Source organism: Helobdella robusta (genome assembly GCF_000326865.2).
Source record: "Helobdella robusta unplaced genomic scaffold HELROscaffold_17, whole genome shotgun sequence".
Lineage (NCBI taxonomy): Eukaryota > Metazoa > Annelida > Clitellata > Rhynchobdellida > Glossiphoniidae > Helobdella > Helobdella robusta.
In genome coordinates, this window is record NW_008703942.1 from 1,929,415 (window position 1) to 1,948,171 (window position 18,757).

General features: G+C 32.0%; 2 protein-coding genes across 2 annotated transcripts; both read left to right on the forward strand.

Annotated features, from left to right (window-relative positions):
- The first annotated feature begins 13 nt into the window (after positions 1 to 13).
- Positions 14 to 6,056, forward strand: HELRODRAFT_98421 (hypothetical protein). Its single transcript, XM_009016027.1, has 16 exons — positions 14 to 161; positions 978 to 1,050; positions 1,139 to 1,401; positions 1,485 to 1,707; positions 1,776 to 1,914; positions 2,027 to 2,142; positions 2,272 to 2,379; positions 2,464 to 2,591; positions 2,682 to 3,068; positions 3,234 to 3,301; positions 3,943 to 4,058; positions 4,146 to 4,265; positions 4,388 to 4,569; positions 4,632 to 4,729; positions 4,803 to 5,008; positions 5,694 to 6,056. The coding sequence occupies exons 1-9, from the start codon at positions 23 to 25 to the stop codon at positions 2,696 to 2,698; spliced, it is 1,206 nt and encodes a 401-aa protein (XP_009014275.1). The 5' UTR covers positions 14 to 22; the 3' UTR covers positions 2,699 to 3,068; positions 3,234 to 3,301; positions 3,943 to 4,058; positions 4,146 to 4,265; positions 4,388 to 4,569; positions 4,632 to 4,729; positions 4,803 to 5,008; positions 5,694 to 6,056.
- Positions 6,057 to 8,889: 2,833 nt separating this feature from the next.
- Positions 8,890 to 18,022, forward strand: HELRODRAFT_132660 (hypothetical protein; the record flags this gene model as incomplete). Its single annotated transcript, XM_009016028.1, has 4 exons — positions 8,890 to 9,010; positions 9,789 to 9,905; positions 16,140 to 16,253; positions 17,907 to 18,022. Coding segments are annotated over 4 exons (468 nt in total), but the record flags the coding sequence as incomplete, so codon positions are not given.
- Positions 18,023 to 18,757: the final 735 nt, after the last annotated feature.

An 18,757-nucleotide genomic window follows, 5' to 3' on the forward strand; every position in this document is an offset into this window, starting at 1 on the left:
CGTATTTTGAATTCTTTCAAAAATGGCTGAACGCAGAAAACAAACTGTTGAGGACTTAAAGAATGTAGAATTTGAGAGCTCCGAAGACGTCGATGTCTTGCCGACGTTCGATATGATGGGACTCCGGCCTGAACTCGTTCGTGGGATTTATGCTTACGGTAGTTGTTCATGTTTTTATTTTATGTTTGTTTATTTATAAGTTTTATATATTATCCAATTTTGTAGTTTATTTATTTGATAGATAATCTGATAAATTATAAGTTTAGCCTTCTTATAATAATAATTATAATCTTATAATCAGTTTATTACTTTATTTATCTATCAAATAAAAATAAATAAACTACAAAATTGGATAATATATAAAATTATAAAATTTATTATATAATAAATATTTATATATAATATATATATAATATATATAATTTAAAATATATAAAGCCGCTAAAGCTATGTTTTGAGCACTCACTGCAAAATTAAGAATTGTGTGGTACATGACATGATAATGCTAAAGATATATTTGGGTCTGAGAGTTTCAAATTGCTACATTCCGTATCCTCTTTCAAAAGTATTTTTCCTTCACTATATTCATGGTACAATGGTACATTTACTATTAATATGGGAATCGAAAAAACAAGTTCCATGGACTTGCACTCTAAAAGTTTTTTGATTTGTTGTGTACCATACCATGCTTCTTGGCACAGGTGTGATGTTAGCATTGGGGCTAACACTAACAGTTTTAATAATAGGTTCAAGTGCAGCAACAACAGTGTTTAATTTTAAAAATTCTGGTGACTCGCTCAAATTTTTACCAGAGATTTATTAATTAATCTAAAAAAATTATTGTTGCAGTATTTAATTTATTTTTTATGTTTTTTTTTTATTTTTCAAAAGTAAAACATACTCTAATAGCATTTTAATAATTTAAAAAAAATCGACTGATCACTTAATTTTTTTATTTTTCACCACAATCACGACAGGATTTGAGAAACCTTCAGCAATTCAACAGCGAGCTATTAAGCCAATTGTCAAAGGAAGAGATGTCATTGCTCAGTAAGATATTTTTATTCAAAAAATAAGTTGAAATAATTACTTTTATTTGAATCTTTACATATATACTGATATTTTTATAAATGCGCAGGGCTCAGTCTGGCACTGGCAAAACAGCTACATTTTCCATAGCCATTCTTCAGAATATTGACACCCAGATTAGAGAAACCCAGGCTTTAGTGTTATCACCAACCAGAGAACTGGCTCAACAAATACAGAAAGTTTTGTTAGCACTGGGAGATTATATGAGTGTACAGTGCCATGCATGCATTGGTGGGACAAATGTTGGAGAAGATTTAAGAAAGTTAGACTATGGACAGCACGTTGTTTCTGGAACTCCAGGAAGAGTTTTTGGTTGGTTCTTAGTCTTATTTTTAAGATTTTTCAAATATTAAAATAAATTATTTAAAAAATTATTAATTTATTTTAATTTTCAGATATGATCAAAAGAAGAACACTGAGAACGAGATCCATCAAGCTGTTGGTTTTGGATGAAGCTGATGAGATGTTGAACAAAGGCTTCAAGGAGCAGATCTATGATGTGTACAGATACCTACCTCCTGCGATCCAGGTAGCCATCATATCAGCAACACTGCCTCACGAGATACTGGAAATGACCAGCAAGTTCATGAATGATCCAGTAAGAATACTGGTCAAACGGTTGGTCACCACTTGTCTATTATCAATTGTTTTCTTTATATAATTAATTTTTTTAATATTTTTTTCAGTGATGAGTTGACGTTGGAAGGCTTGAAACAATTCTTTGTGGCTGTTGAAAGAGAGGAATGGAAATTTGACACCCTATGTGATCTCTATGATACACTGACCATCACACAGGCTGTCATCTTTTGCAACACCAAAAGAAAGGTAACTCATTATTTTATTTAGTTAGTTAATCTCCGAGTTTGGTATTGGTTTTTAACTTGAATCGAATAATCAGCACTGCTTAACAAGTTACTAACTATGCTACACTGTTTAGGTGGACTGGCTGACTGAGAAGATGCGTGAAAACAACTTCACAGTGTCTGCTATGCATGGAGACATGCCACAGAAAGAGAGAGAGGCAATAATGCAGGAGTTCAGAACTGGTGCCAGGTAGGATTCTTCTTTTGATGCTAGCCTAATCTACACTTGGTCACATATATGTATACATTTAGATGCACACATTACATGCAACCTTCATTGATAATATTGCTCACTCTAACATTTTGCCAACCATTCTAGTCGCGTGTTGATAACAACTGATGTCTGGGCTCGAGGCATTGACGTGCAGCAGGTTTCGCTGGTCATCAATTATGATCTCCCTAACAACCGTGAGCTCTACATACACAGGTCTGTGATAAACTCATTTTTTAATTTATAAAAAAGTTGCAGGTAATAAAAATATATTATGCTAATATAATTTATTTTAAACAGGATTGGAAGATCAGGTAGATTTGGAAGGAAGGGTGTGTCCATCAACTTTGTGAAACACGATGACATCAGAATTTTAAGGGACATTGAACAGTACTACAGTACACAGATTGATGAAATGCCCATGAATGGTAACTATTTCTGATAATTCTTTGTTTCATTCATTTTGTTTCACTTATTTTATGATAATCTAACCCACAATTTAATATTATTTTCAACAGTTGCTGACCTTATCTAAGAGAAATCAAGAAAAGAAAATAACATTCTGAAACTGATTACTTTGCTTTGAATTTTTTTATGTTTTGTTGAAACTTTTAAATAAAGAAATAAATTCAATTTAGTCACTGTGTTTTGTTTAAAATTGACAAATAAAAGGCGGAATTGGACGCATTACATGTCGTCATCAGACTCATCATCAATGAAGCCTTGTAGAACGCCGTCTTCAAGAAATCTTTTGTACAGAGCCATAAATTTTATGATGAAAGCTTCTATGTGATAAATTTGCTTCTGGCCTGTCTGCATCCTGTGCTCGTAGAAGGCGGCCATCTGAATGACCTGCGATTTCAACTGGCCATCACAGTTCTGCAGTAATTCATTGAGCAAACCCTGGAATAAAGTTTACATTTGTAGATTAAACACTTTTGACATTTGTAAATTATTTTTCAGTAAAGTTGTTGATGAAGGTTAAAAAAACATTTCAATAAAATTGGGTTAGTTATGAAAGTTAAAATATTATAGCTAAAAATGTAATTTGAAGGTAAAGACGATTACTTTGATGATGATATCTCCTGGTATGCAGTGGGACATCAGTTCATAGATCCTGCTGCGAACTTCTGCAACTCTGTGAGTGTGGAGTAACAAGTGAAAGATGCTTCCAAAATATGTTGGAATTAAATAAGAACAACAACAATGCTAATTTCGGTAATTTGTTCTGAGTAGAGCAGGTTGCAAAAATCTTAATGAAAAAATTGTGGTACTTATTAGTAATGAAAACATTCTAAACTTTGAAATTACAAATTTTAATTACAAATAAAAAACCAGATAAGTGCAGCTTACAAACACAGCTCACCAAATTGGAGATATGAAATAAGCTTGAACAATAAGATGTGATACTGTTGTTGAAGATTTTTTCATAATAAATGAAAACTTTTTCATTTAATGCATTCCACTTTTTGAAACAGTCACTTATCTTAACATATATTTTGCTATGTACCGCAAACAATTTTTTAAAATCATTTTTGAAAAATTCTTCTATAAGCATACATAAAACATATATTTGAACTTTTGTATATATTAATAACGTCAACATACATCACATGTTAACATATTTGGAAAAAAATCTATCTGATTCATAGTTCTTGGTGTTAATGTCTGTTAATAATAAATTTAAAAGTAATTTGGACCTAATCAAGATAGACACATCAATCAAATGATCCAGGCGAAACAATTGTAATTCTTATTTTGTTTAATGGAAACATCAACCTTTTTGGGCTTTGCTGTTGGATGATCATGTTGGCAGTCTCCCTTAAGAAGACCTCCCAGTCTGGTTCAGTTATTTGCTGATCATTTGTGAATGGATATCGTTCGACTTTACAAACCTTTATGATTATTCATGCATGAAATAAAATATATAAATTTGAAAAAAAAACAAATGGATTGAAAATGGTAGAATATGGATGGCTAACTTCACAGATGAGCAGTGCTTTTCTCAAATTTCTGTTTGATTTTTCAGCAATTCTATTTGCTAATGATTCTGGTAGAATTAAATTTTCCTTTTTGCACGTTGCAATTAAGATTTCACTTATCTAGAAAATTGGTTAAAATATGAAACTAAAAACTGAAACTTAAAAGCTTATTCACAATCTTACATTTCAAAAATTATCTGTAAATACAATTGTTTTAAAAGTATTCAGTAATCATTCTGAACCTGCTGCATGGTGGGAGCGGGCACACAAACAGCAAGACATCGACTTCTTATAGCAGGAATAACTCGACTCGGAGAGTTACAGCAGAGTATGATTCTGCAGGTTGCCATGTATTTTTCCATTGTACGTCTCAAAGCGTGCTGGGCATCTTTCGTCAACTTGTCCGTATCATTTATCAGCACCACTGATTTTATTTAATAAGTGAGTAAATGAGAGTATTAAGAATTTTTACAATAAAAGTTGCACCTTTGAAATCTCTCTGTGAAGTCGTATCAAGCTGATTTGTTTGGGCAACTGATTTTAAAAGTTCCTGAATAACAACTCGATCATATATACCAACATCACTAGAAGAAAATTTCAAACAAGTATTTGATAATTATTTGACAATCTTCAAATTTTTAATAATTTAAGAAATACCTAGGGTTAACTTCTATGTGATAATTAGAAGCAATGGTGGAAAGTTCTAATTTTTTTTTTGAGGGAGTTGTAAATGATTGATGTTCTATCCTCAACTTTTCAATGCCATTGCCATAGAGAGCTCTCAACAAACACATGATTCTCGTCTTTTTACCAGCCCCTGGGGGCCCATACACCAACAAATGAGGAAAGTCACCAAGAGAAACCTTCAAATCATAAAAAATTTACATTTCAATTCCTTATCAAATTCCTTATTACTAAACCTTGTTTCAAAATAAAAATTAAAAGATTACAAATTTTTTCAAGCAAACTTTGTAGAACAATCTTAGATTACAGTCTATGTATGAGTATGAGTGACATTGATTAACATTAAATGATTATTTAAAAGAGTTAAGCTAAATATGTTTAGTTAGTTGGAAAGAGAGAAATTTTTTAAAAATGAACAATTGTTGAAGTGAACTTGTATCAAAAAGAAAAAAGAAAGATAAAAAAAATAGCCAGAGGACAAAATTATAAAACTTAAAAAAATGTTATCAAATGATTTATGAAGATTTTGAAAGTTAGTATGCTAAATAAAAATAATAAACTTGTGGACTAGTTTGATTTCCATGATTTTAGTTAGTGGCACTGAACTGCCAAACCAAAAGCAAAAAAAGATAATTCAATTTCAATCGGAATGTAATGATTATTACTCAGTTTTATTAGGTAATGTGAGTGTTGTTATCTTTTCAGTAATTAATTTGCACTCCATAAAATAATTGTAAACAAGTTTCAAGAGGTTTTATATTTAAAAATAATTAAAATTTAAATTAAAAATATTTTTAAATTTAATATAAAATATAAAAATAAATAAACAAAATATTATTAAAACAGAAGATGTCAATTTCTTACAAGTTGTTTCAATTTTTCAGCCTGTTCTTCATGATAATCCAGTTTGTTTAAAGAGGTAGGTCTGTACTTATCTACCCACAAACTCATTTCAAATCGTTTGTTTTAAGAAAATATGTCTCTTTTCCTTTATTAATTATTTAACTAGTCTTACTTAAACAGATTCCAGACTCGATTTTTATTTTGCTAAAATTTTGCTATCGCAACTACCGCGCTTGTTGTTTTGTTGAAAAGTGAAACTACCGGCAAACCAAATAAATTATCGTAAAAATTACAAAATTACATTTACAAAAATTACATTCACCATCTAGGAGCATAAATTCCACTGCTTCCTTTTAATAGAAGATATTATACCAATGAATGTTGTTGATTTCATTCTAGCTTTTTTTGCCAATTTTCTCCTGTCCAACATCTGCAACAAGGTATCAAGGGAACTTCTATCACGAATTTCGGAGTGAATGGGCATTTGTTGTTACAATCCTATCTACTTTTCATTGCTACCAATCTTTACGTGACTTGTAATCCGCGTCAACATTAGTTCTTTCTTATTTTGTGAAATGTTATGAATATTCAATATTTTTTTAGAAAAGTAATGGATATTCTCGTCCGTATAACTGTCAGCTTAGCAATTTGTTGAACGAATCAGTAAATATGTAAACATTGTAAACGTTTTAGTGTTTTTCAGGAAATCTGTTTCTTGACACATTATAGTTTTAAGACCAAAAAATGTATAAAATTGTGGAAACATGGAAAGTTAGTATCGAGAAAATAAATTTGAATGTCAAAAATAAAGAAAGAAAAAGCTTGAAGTTCTATTACACTCTTCCAAACTTTAGAAGAATCAATGACATGACACACAAACAAATGCGTTGTTTCAAACAACGTTGGTATATCGATACGTCCTTAACGAAGCATCACATCACATACAACGCACATGATAACTGATAGGTAGGAATCGTTTTGTCATAATGGAACCCGGTCACTATATAACAGGACCAGGCGATCTTAACCACTAGACCACTAGTTCATCCCGCCGCCAAAAAGACTAAAAACCAATAAAACGAAATGAAATACAAAATTGAAAAGACTAGCGAAGGTAAGAGACGGATAAATAATAAATGCGTAAAAGTTGACGCATTGCATTATTTTAAAATCATGGAAGAATGGAATTGCTAGAGGATCAAAACTATTATGTATCTCAGGTTTGTTGATGGTTTTGATCTATTACCACACAGTTTACTGGAATTGATGGAGATACATGATGGCATAAAGATTATTAATTGTATTTCAATAAAAACAAAATAAAAGTTTAATTTGGACATGTTTTTAAAATCCTGGATGACATGAAAATTTAAACTGTACTAATGAGGAAGAACAACTTGAAAAGTTGAAAGACCAGCCCAGATATGAACAAGTGACATTGAATAATGAACTGAACTGTGGTGAAAACGTTGAATTTAATAAAATTGGCCATCGATGGTAAACTATTTTGAAAACGGTCTCTTCAAGAAATTAAAGAGGATTGTTGATTGATTGAATGACTGATTGCACTCATTTTAGTTTATTGCAGTTAATTGCATTCTCATATTCATTAGACATAATGATCTTTGTGCTCGTTTTCCATATATAATTTTGGCATCTATAAGGATTTATAAAATTGTTTTAATATTTATGTTTGATACGATACTAACGAACAATTCCCTTCATCTGTGACGTTGACAATATTTTTAATTCAACAAGTTATATTTATTTTTGGACTATGAAAATAAATTGTTGCGTTGTTTGTGTCAGCACGTTTTTTCATAAAGTTTGTTAAATTGAAAACCAGACTTTAAGCCATGACATTTTATAACAGAAAAGCAACTATGTAAGATTTTATAAAAAAAACTTTTCTTCATTTTTTTGCTTTCTGTCTTTATTTTAAAATAAACTCAAATTATAAAACAAATTAAAATCGAGTTTAAATTTTCTCATTTTATAATAAAGTATTATAATTGTTGCTTAAAAATTCAAGCGTTTCCTTCTCGTACTCCAGCGGAACACTTGTTCAATATCGACGAGCTCTGATATTTTTTTGGACAATCGTTTCTACGCTGGCAATTTTGTTGGCAGCCGTTTCTGTCGATTTTATATCGCATTACGCAACACACGTACTCAGTAGAGCCGTCCACATTGGTAACTGCGATTTTGGTCCTATTGTTTCTTCAATTAAATATATTCAATAAAATCAAAAACTTTTTTTGCAGTTTTCAGCAAAGCCATGCTTTTCTACGGTTTCTCAAAGTTTCAACTTTTTAAACTTTAGTTACTATTTTTAAATTTTCAAAAACATTTTCTTCATGTAAACATATTTCGAAATGTTGCAGACTGTCCTGAAGGAACACCAATGTTCTGCCCGGAGAACAAGGAGTGCATCAGTGAGAAGCAGGTGTGCGACCGATTCCAGGACTGCCCCGACGACCGAGATGAAATTAACTGCAGTAAACATTTTTATATTTCAAATAAATTTTAGTTTATTTGTTTCAATTTTCCATACCTACGCATTCGTCATTAGTTAGGCGGATAAGCGTGCAAATATTTTTGTATTTCTTTTAACAAATTTCTGTAATACCTACTATTTGACCAGTTTTACAAATTTTTAAAAATGTCCATGAAATAAAAATCTTTTTGTAACCGGGAACACAACTTTTTTTTAATCATTTACTTCTATTCAAACCAGGCCGGAAATGTAAACATGAAAAGTGCAAAACTTCTTCAAAGTCCAGCTTTTATCATTCGAGATTCAATGAGAACTCCTTTGAGAATGAAAATAATTTCACATCGGCGTTACCAGAAATTAGTTACCAGACCTGCAGTCAGTGTGTCTGACGGCATCGGATGAAATTTTTATTATAATTTTCAACGAAAATAATGACATGATATGTCAAAAATTTGCCAACTAGAGTCATTAAAAAATAATACGAATTCAAAGACATACATCTTTTTGCGGCTTGCTCCAACGAAATCCAAGCTCATCTTGGAGTTAAACCTCTGACTAAATCTTTGACAAAATGTGACGGAAATGTTATAGTTACATTGTACAAGACAATACAATTATTAATACAACTGCATTATCATGAAAGTATGAAACAAATTTTAGAATCAAACACATTGCTTATTATTTCTGCTTTGGAAAAATGCTACTGAGTTTAAATATTTTATTTCAGAATGCATGAACGACACATTTCAATGTCGAAACGGCCGATGCATTTCAAATTTGTTCCTTTGCGATAGAAACGACGATTGTCCAGATGGCGAGGACGAGGATGTTCAGACTTGTGGTTAATTTTTATGTCACTTACCTCGTTGATTGTTTCTAATTTAAACACAACATTTCCAAACATTGTACTCATTTATTAGTTTATTGTTATTTTGAAAAATTTGATTCTGGCAGATGCTGGTTCTTATGTATCAATGCAAAATATAAAATATTCATGAACTTCGTACTGAATTGTAAATGTCATCGTGCACTTATCGACTAATTTATCACCGCAATCCTTTTTACCTTATTCAAACATATGTGTTATTATATACATACATACATATAATGCATGCTATAGCGCTTTGAATGTTTATTATTTACTATGCGGTCCGTGAAAAATGTATAAAGGTGAAAAGAGAGCATATTTGATATCCTGCCAATGTGGGACTAAACATTTTTCTAAAGGAGTGATATGTTTGAACACTCTTGGCGGCATAATTTCGTAACAGTTAAAGACGCCTGGTTCTGCTCTGCAGTACACGGTTCCACTACAAAAAGTTCCCCGCCTATCAGCGTGTGGGATGAGTGGTTTCACGCGTACGCTATATGCGTTTTTGAAATCTCATCTCTGAATATTATATGCTAAAGAATGATCTTCAACTTTTTTTGCTCGCGCCAACAGACCAACAGGGTGTTGGTTTTGATTGGTGGTCTACGAAAGTTAATGACGTGATTAGGACTAGAACATATTGTTTCAATGTCGATGCTGTTTATTTTCCTGGATTTGAAAAAAATTTTTGTAAATCCATTTTGAATTAAAAGTCACCGATCAGTTTGTTAAATTTTATTTTTTGTAGGCCCATGTCTAAATAACTATTATCGATGTTCTGGAAGCAAAGTGAAATGTTTAGAACCGCGAAAGCTCTGCGACGGAAAGAAACAATGTCTGGACGGCGGGGATGAAGAAGATTGTGGTCAATTTTTTTAAATTTGAATCAATAAATATTGTGTACTCAAATTCAAATGTTTAATTCAAATTTTTATTTAAAAAATACAAAACGCACTTGTATGTACAACGCGAACAAATATGAACAAAGGTAACGTGAAAGTGAAACGTGAACGTAAGAAACACAAAAGATAACACACGACCCAGTTAAAATGATTTTTAATACTTTTTAGTAAGATGTAGCAAGATAGAAATGTACAAACAAATTACGTTCTTCATTATGAAGAAAGAAAATATAAAAACCTCGGTAAATTAAAATTCAGAAATGGTTTGAGACAAGTCGCACCCCCTTTACGAAATATTGCAAACTAATGAGACATCGTCTATTCTGCATTATTATGATTTGAATCTTAATTGCAGTGAAAGTAACAGAAAACGATTTGTTGATGATCAAAGTCGGCGGAAGAGCGTGGACGCCCGTTTGTTTCGACAGCTGGAGCGAGGCTTTGAACATTCAATTCTGCGTTCTGGCCAAATTCAGGCATTTCAGACTTTTAAAACTTCGTTTCATTGTTTTACAGAGTGTATGATTCAAAGTTAGGAAATTAATTTAAATATTTTTATTGAATTTTTCAATTTGTTAACGGTTTTGAAAAGAAATGCAATCAAGTCAAAAGCCATACCAAACGAGTTTAATACGACAACGTTGCACGTTAGGAATTCTTCTGGAAAATCTTCCCTCTACAGTTTAAAACAAAAGTTTGTGTTAAAAACCTGTTATAATTATGAATTATATTTAATCATTTTTAGATTTTTCTAAACCGGGTCTTATTATCATAAATTCTGCAGTGATGAATGGTGTAGCAGCATCGTTGGATTGGAGTGCGCGCAAGACGGTAACAAATTAAATACTCTTCAAAATTAAATATTCTTATATTAAGGAAGCGATCAATTTCAAGAATGCGGTAAACAACCATTATTTGAGAAAAAACGACCGTACGTCATTTACGGCACCAGCGTCTCTAGAGGGGAGTTACCCTGGCAAGTTTACCTGAGGTGTCTTCATAAGAACTGTGGCGGAGTGCTCGTAAACAAGCGTTGGGTGATGACAGCAGCACATTGCGTATCTGAAGCAACGTAAGTTACTGCAAGCAAATGTTTCAACTATTTAGAAAAATTCATTTGAAAATCTATTTAAAAGTTAACAAAAATTTAGTATTCAACATTTCAAACTTCTCATTTAACAACTTGTTTGTTAAACTTATATAGAAAGAGTATGTCAGTGAAGGAGTGCATGGTACATCTGGGCTCCATCTACGTGCATGACAGCAACTGGGAAATATTCCGAGTTGAAAAGATAGTTCTGCACAAAAACTATTCTTCTTTCACTGCCTCAAACGACATAGCTCTCATTAAATTAGAGAGTGAAGTTCGTTACACTCATTACCTACAACCGATCTGTCTACCTACAACTCCGTCATCCATGGTCCTACAAGCTGTGTGCGTGGCCAGCGGTTTTGGAATAACTGAGAGAAGTTTTTCTAGTTTTTTTTTAAACAGTGATGAACTTCAATTTTGAAGCGTTACATTTTATTTGTCTAAATATATAGACATGCAGCCAGTGAGATTGCTAAAGACGAGAATGTCTATAATAGCTTGTCACAGTCGTCGCGATATCCTATGCATCAGCAGTTACGGCGAGCTTGGTGTGAAAGGAAATCCAAATATTTGTAGAGTAACAAAACTAGTTACTGAATAACTAATTTGTACAAACAACTTTGTGCACGAGCAGAGTATTAAACTTTGCAAATGTTTTCATTACAAAGGGTGACAGCGGAGGTCCATTCATCTGCAGGAACAAGTTCGATGGTCGGTGGACTCTTCATGGGATCAACAGTTTTGTTTCAGGTTGGATGTTAAACGAGATTTACATTGTTATTAATAAATTGTCCAACGGTTCTGCTACTAAGACACATCATTTTGAAATTAATGACTCAGGGGCTGGTAACACTGATACGTACGACATATGCCAGAATGGATTTGTTGTAAACGTCTATTATTTTATCGATTGGATTCACAGGACCATTAAAACTTATTACTGATCGTTTAGTTACCTACAAAGTTTCATTTTAATTCTCAGCCTAAATTGAAATTAAATTAATTAATTTATTACTTACAATGTTTTTCGTAGTTTAAGTTTTAGTTGTGATATATTTTGTTGATTACATATTCAAAACAACACGTATTAAAATAGTTTTGGCGAACATTAAATATATGTGTTAAAATTTAAAAATATCAAACATTGAATAAAAAAATTAATTTTAAAACATCCAATTTAGAACAAAAACGCATGAACATGATTTTAATTATATAAGAAAAAATTATGACTGATATCTTAAGAAGCCTTATACTCCGTCTTCCCACTTTTAAATAATTTGTTTCAACTTTTGGTTTCCAATTTTGAAACAAACACTAGTTTATAAAAATATAAATTTCTAACATTTGACATCTAACATCTTTACAGTATAATCATTCTCAATTGATTTAGTATACATTATATTAGCAATATTGAAAGTTAATCCTAAAATATTATCATATTAGTGTTTATTGTTCATAAATATCCCAAATTTTGAAGATATTCGCAAGGGCACAGAGCGGAGAAGTAAATACTCAGTTTGCATCATATGTCACCGTGCGTAAGTTAGGTATATCAGTGGCTTTCTAAAATTTGAAAAGTTTGCGATCGTAGTTTGTTCGTGTTTGTTTCTAAGTTTTCAACGCGCAATATCGGGAAAGGTAAAAAATTGTTCCAGCATTAATGTATATTTCTTTAGACCCCTTCCTAATAAGTAGATCAATTTCGGACTTGAACTGTTAACCTTCAGCCCAATTATCCAATATAACTCCATACCTACCGCTAGACTGAGTTGAGGGATGAATTTTGTAAACTGCAGGCTAAACTTTCTAATCTAACCTCGGTATCTCATTGAGCTTATTTTCGGAAATCAGTACTTAAATTATGATGTTGTGACTACACTCAGTACAGTGTGTCAATCTTTTGACGTTGGTAAATAGTTAAAGTGACTAAATGATTGCATCATATCGGAGTCGAGTGACAAATCTCGACACTAAATCCGGTTGCTTTTAGAGTTTTGACTTCAATTCATGCTCCAACAGTCTGGTTGTGGGAAGATGAAACGAATGCTGGTATCGTCAGCTATTCGTGAAACACCCGCCCCGCATTTAAATCTAAGGGACATACCATGCGATTCGTTAATGTTATTGGAAAGCTGGTTCGACTGAATTTCATTTACAAGTTTATTTTAATTTTCAAGTTTATATGGCACTCAATTATTTTTCATCTATTTTAATTTTCTGTTTTAAGTGTATGGTCAGTTTTCAGTAGCAAAAGAACTGGTTTGCAACCTGTACGCCTGTTATGATAATAAACTCGTTTACAAATTTTAGTCTTACGATGGTTCTTTATATCGTTATGATCGCGTTTGTCCATCATTTATTTAGTTACCATCTTCCATTCTATAAATTGCATGATGTTTTTTTCTTTAATATAATGTGTAGATTTCTCCAATGCGTTCACGAAGTTTAAAAATATATTTATTTAATTTTTTTCAGTTGGTATAAATTTTGAAACTACAAGGGAATAGTGGAAGTCCATTTGCTAGTCAAAGTTCCGGTGAGGACCACTGGACACTCACTGGATGGCATCCGCTGTTATGTTCCTGCTAAGGTTCATTAACTTTCCATCCGCGTTTTATTTTATTGGAGTATTTTTTTCATCAAACTAATTTTGAAACAGTCAGGAGCGGAATCCTCGAACCTGTCACATCTGACCTCTGCCGAAGTAGTTGAGCCGCAAAAGTTTTTTAGTTCCAACCGTGGATGGAAAATGAAAAATTAATGAATTGAAAAATTTCAATGGATATTTATAAAAATATTTTGTAAAAACAAAATCATGAAATTTTTAGTCAACGGAAATTCAGCCAAGTGGCCACAGAAGACAGAAGTTGTTTGTTGTTACTCGCAATGAACTACTTGAACAGTGGAATATTTGCCCATGAATAAACAAAAATCAATTTTATCTATGTTTTTATTAGCTGTATAAATATATTTACAATTTATTAATAATAATGTTTAATAATAAGTCATGCAAATATAATAGCAGTTTTTTTTATCAACATTTGACTTTTTGTAATCAGAAGGTTATTCTTTTTTTTAATGCTTACAGCCATATTCGATTATCAAATTACATTTTGACAAATTATTTGTCTTACTTTGTTATTTTGATTAAATCTGAAATACGAAAAATAATTTATTTGTGAATGAACGTAGCAGGCGGTTTGGGCGGGAGGATTTGCTCCTCAGAGATGCAGGGAATTTAAAAAACAGTTGAAAAAAAAACAAAAAATGTAATCGAATCCAATGAAGAATGTCAATATTATTAAATTATTATCAAAGTTTAAAAATAAAAAAAATAATTTATTTTCAAAATATTTAAAACACGACAAATATATCTACGACAAACAAACATGGCATACATTTAGATAAAATAGATTGACGATACTAAACTCTATGGCAAATTCACACAAATTCAGTTATTATAGTAACTGCTTTTATAACTTGTGGATTACTGTGTTCTATTATTTAATAAAATTTCAAATCGATGTCTATTAGAAACTCGATATTTTTAGGTAAAATTTAGGCATGAATTGTACCATTAATTAACCAACAAAAATAATTTGATAGGATGTCGTAGTTCAAATTTATATTTTCCTCTTGTTGCCAAAACCTCTCTATATTATTGCGTTTTTCATGTCAAATATCCAGCAAAAAACATTTTTGAACATTATAGTCAAATCAAAAATTAACGAGACAATGGTTCTAGAAGGGCTGATGAAACATTCCAAATGTCACACACGAAAATTATTCAGCTACATCAATTCTCAACACTATAATGGTTTGATAAATTTTTTCAAATCTATTCCATGCCATGACGTTTCCTGTTTATTTTAAAAATATTTACAAAACAACATAATTGCAACAATTGTTTTTGAAAAGCTTCGATTCAAAAAATAATTAAAAAATGAAATTGATGGAAAGCATCGCCAGTACAAAACCACAGCCGAGTGAAAAGGAAAGTAACGAACTGAACTTCGGCAGACGATCAAGGCCAGATAGAACGCGGCAGAGTGCAAGGACAGCTCGAACCACGAAAACCTTTTACAGCCTCTTTTTATCAGAAACCCCATTAGTGTAAGTTAATAAGCTTCATTATTTCAGGTCCGATAAAAGAAAAAAAATTAAATTGCTTACAACTGCGTTATTTCAATCTTTTTGATAACATAAACCATAAATTTTGCTCTTATCTATACTTTATTAAAAAATAAAATATATAAAATAATAATTTTAAAAAAATTGTAGCTGTTATCCGGAAGGAAGCACACTTTCTCAATCTTCCTACTTCCAAAGCCGAAAAGTATTAGCATTCCTCTGGGTTATGATCACCGTCTTCATCATCCTAAGTTTGACCAAATTTGTCGAATTCATTTCAGTTTACCCATTACGATCAGTAAATAGAGCGATGCTTTTAGGTTTATCATTTGTTTTAAAAATAAACAGTCGAATATTTCCAAACTATTATTATGTAGATGAGATGTGAATGACAGCGCGCACCAACCGTGCATTCGATGACTTCTTTAATTTTTTATTATGTTTATGTAATTGGTTGTAAAGTTTTGTATTTTCATTGATATATACACAAATCTCCTACTTAAATATTTATATTAAGATCAATTTTATATAAAAGAATCAAGTACATTTTTTTCTATGTTGTGGTTAAATAAACACCTCGACACCTAATAATTATAATTTCGATTTGAATGTATGCAATCTAATAAATTAGATTATATAATAAATTTTTTGATAAATTAATTTCAAACGAACTGAACACATGTTACAGTTTTTAGCAAGGCAACAATCCTGGACGGTAATAATTATGAACGTTTGTTAAATTGGCACAGACCGTACCTAAATTGTGAAATAATACGCTGACAGATTGTCCGGTTGGGACGCCAATGTACTGCCCTGAAAATAAACTTTGTATAAGATACAGCCAGTTATGTGATCGATACCAAGACTGTCCAGACGATAGAGATGAACATAATTGTAGTCAGTTGTTTTTTTTTTCATTTGTTTATCCAATTTTTGAAATGTTGAAGTTTGAAAATTAAAATAAATGCTTCAGCTTGCAATCAAGCAGATCATCATTGTGAGAATGGAAGATGCATATCGTCAATGTACCTGTGCGATGGTAAGCAGGACTGTCCCTTGGGAGACGACGAGAACGCTAAGAACTGTGGTCAGTTTTCTAAAGATGTTTTTGAATAATGTTCACTGAATAAGCTTAAACAGCGTAATCGAAAATTTGTTAAAATTCAAGTATTTATTTTTTAAACTGTTTCTAATTGCAAAAATGTGTAGCCGATCGCAGCAAGCCGTTTATGCACTTGCTCTAAGTTTAAATTAAGTTAATATATCAGCGGCAAGAGATGAAAAAAGTTTAGTTAACAGTGCCTTGCTCTTTTATCCAATCACATCTGCAATCCATTGCGTAAATTTTAATGCTGCTGTTGCAGCTGCTGCCCTAAGTCCGCCACCAGCTTATTGGTTCAACCGAGGCTGTAGCCAGCTGGCAACCTGCGTAGGATTTTTCCAAAGGTCGGTTGTGTTGAGATGGGTACAGGATTGTTGATGCGATTGAAGCACATCATCTGATTGGAGATGGCAAAACGGACAAATGTTGTTGATGCTGTTGCTTTAATTTGATTTGTAGCTATTGAGGAGTCTTCTACGGCCGGACAGAAGTTGTGCAAGTAAGTCTTCTTCAATCGGATCTTGTTAGTGTTTGTTCGGACTGATTCATTGTAGGTGGAGAGAAGGCCATCCATCGAGTAAAACTATCGCTTCATCAGAATGAATGGAGTTTCTGACTGCCATTTTACGTAGTTGTTTGAACAAAATTTTTATGGAGGAATAGTTGATGTCTGAAGGTATCAATTAGTGGAGTGTGCTGTATTATTTTGAATGAAGTGTTTCTTTCATTTTATAAGGATGATGAGTTTGCGTTGTGATAACCAGCACGGTTGATGTTATAGCTTTTTTTTTATAAATATTGATCAGAAAGGAGGTCTGTGTGTTGTTGCCTGTTGTCTCTGGAGCAACGACCTTCTCGCAATGAAACCAATCAAAGCAACGAGAAAGAAAAGATTTTAACAACTTTTACGCTGGTGAAGAAGTTGTTGAAATATCTTTTTTCTCATCAACATTCTCATCTCTTTCGATAAACCGTTGTCCCTATGGATAGCACCATCCTATGGACAACACCTAAATTTTTGGCTGGTGTTTGCTACTGTTAAAAAACGCAATGTGCAAAACATAAACAATACTTAAAATATATAATACATATTTTTGTAAAAGGCATTGAAAAGTTGGTGTGATTTTTAAAGAGTCTGTACAAGGCATGCTATTCTTTGCAAAGACATTTGCATCACGTTTGTTTGAGAGATAATCGTAAGTTATAATATTTAAATGGTTGAAACACGCTGAGCTAATATAATCGCTAGAACAATTTAATATTGATGGGGAAAGGATAAGAATTTTCAAACATTTTCATTAAATCCACCGTGCAAATCTATCTTGCTATTGGTGGTTCTGATAAAATGACTGTTTAATGTGGCTATGTATTATTTCACACAATGTTTCACGTGTTGTATATAGTTGTAATTATGAAAAGGTTCGTCGTAGCTTAAACTAAAAAGTTAATTTGATGGTGAAAACATAGATATCATTTGCGTCTGAGTAGACTTCTAATGTTCAAGAGTCTAAACGAACTTATGATCTTCAGTAAGAAGAACATTAAATACAACACAACCAAGCAATAATATCAACATTGAGATGGAAGAAATTATATGCATATATTTCCACGTACATCACTCATCATATTGCATTTCAGTTCCTTGTCTAAACCACGGTTTCAGGTGCCCTGGAAAGCTGTCAATTTGTTTGCATGGGAGTAAGTTATGTGATGGCAGAAGAGATTGTCTGGACGGTAGTGATGAATTTAATTGTGGTTGGTATAAAATGATTTTAGTAATTTTTATTATTTTTCGTTTCAAAATATAAAAGTTCGTAGGTTGTTTTGAAACTGCTCCCGCTGAACCACCATGGTCATCATGATCTTCATCTATCGAAGCCGCGCGCACTGTTTACAGATACACTCATCAATAACATATTACCAAATAACTAACAAAATCACTTGTTCGTCTTTTATTTTTATAGTTTCTTTTTTTAAATGGCGAATAGAAGGAAATATGTTTAGGTATATATATCCAGCAGGTCATGAGAGAAAAAAAATAAATAGATTTTTTTTTACGACGCAATAGATAACAAAGTCTTTTCAAAATTAAACAGTAAAGCATTCACCATCAAACCAAAAACAAAAACTGTTTAACACCATAATGTACTTTGTAAACCTGAAAATGGAATATAACTGCTTAAACTTGCAAATAGAACATTACAGCGTAAATATTTTATCAATTTCATTTATTATGAAAAACTGCTGAACACAACGCTCACGACGATATTTTTCGGATAGTTTTCTTATTTAAAAAAATGTTTGTCCCCGGAAAGCAGCTTCTTCCAATCAACATGGCGTAGTCTCCAAAAGTTCTGGTTCCATCACTGACTACGTTCATTTTCTAGAATCTTTTTTGCCGTCTTCAACTTCAGTCGTTCTCTTTTCTAACTCAATACTTGTCCCAATGTTGATGCGACAATAAGCGAATTTAATACATTATTTTAATT

Bases quoted from the DNA above. Each gene is read 5' to 3' on its own strand.
- HELRODRAFT_98421 (XM_009016027.1), top strand. From the start codon at position 23: ATGGCTGAACGCAGAAAACAAACTGTTGAGGACTTAAAGAATGTAGAA. The intron at 162-977 runs GTTGTTCATGTT...CAATCACGACAG, and splicing joins TGGGATTTATGCTTACGGTA to GATTTGAGAAACCTTCAGCA. The intron at 1,051-1,138 runs GTAAGATATTTT...ATAAATGCGCAG, and splicing joins GGAAGAGATGTCATTGCTCA to GGCTCAGTCTGGCACTGGCA.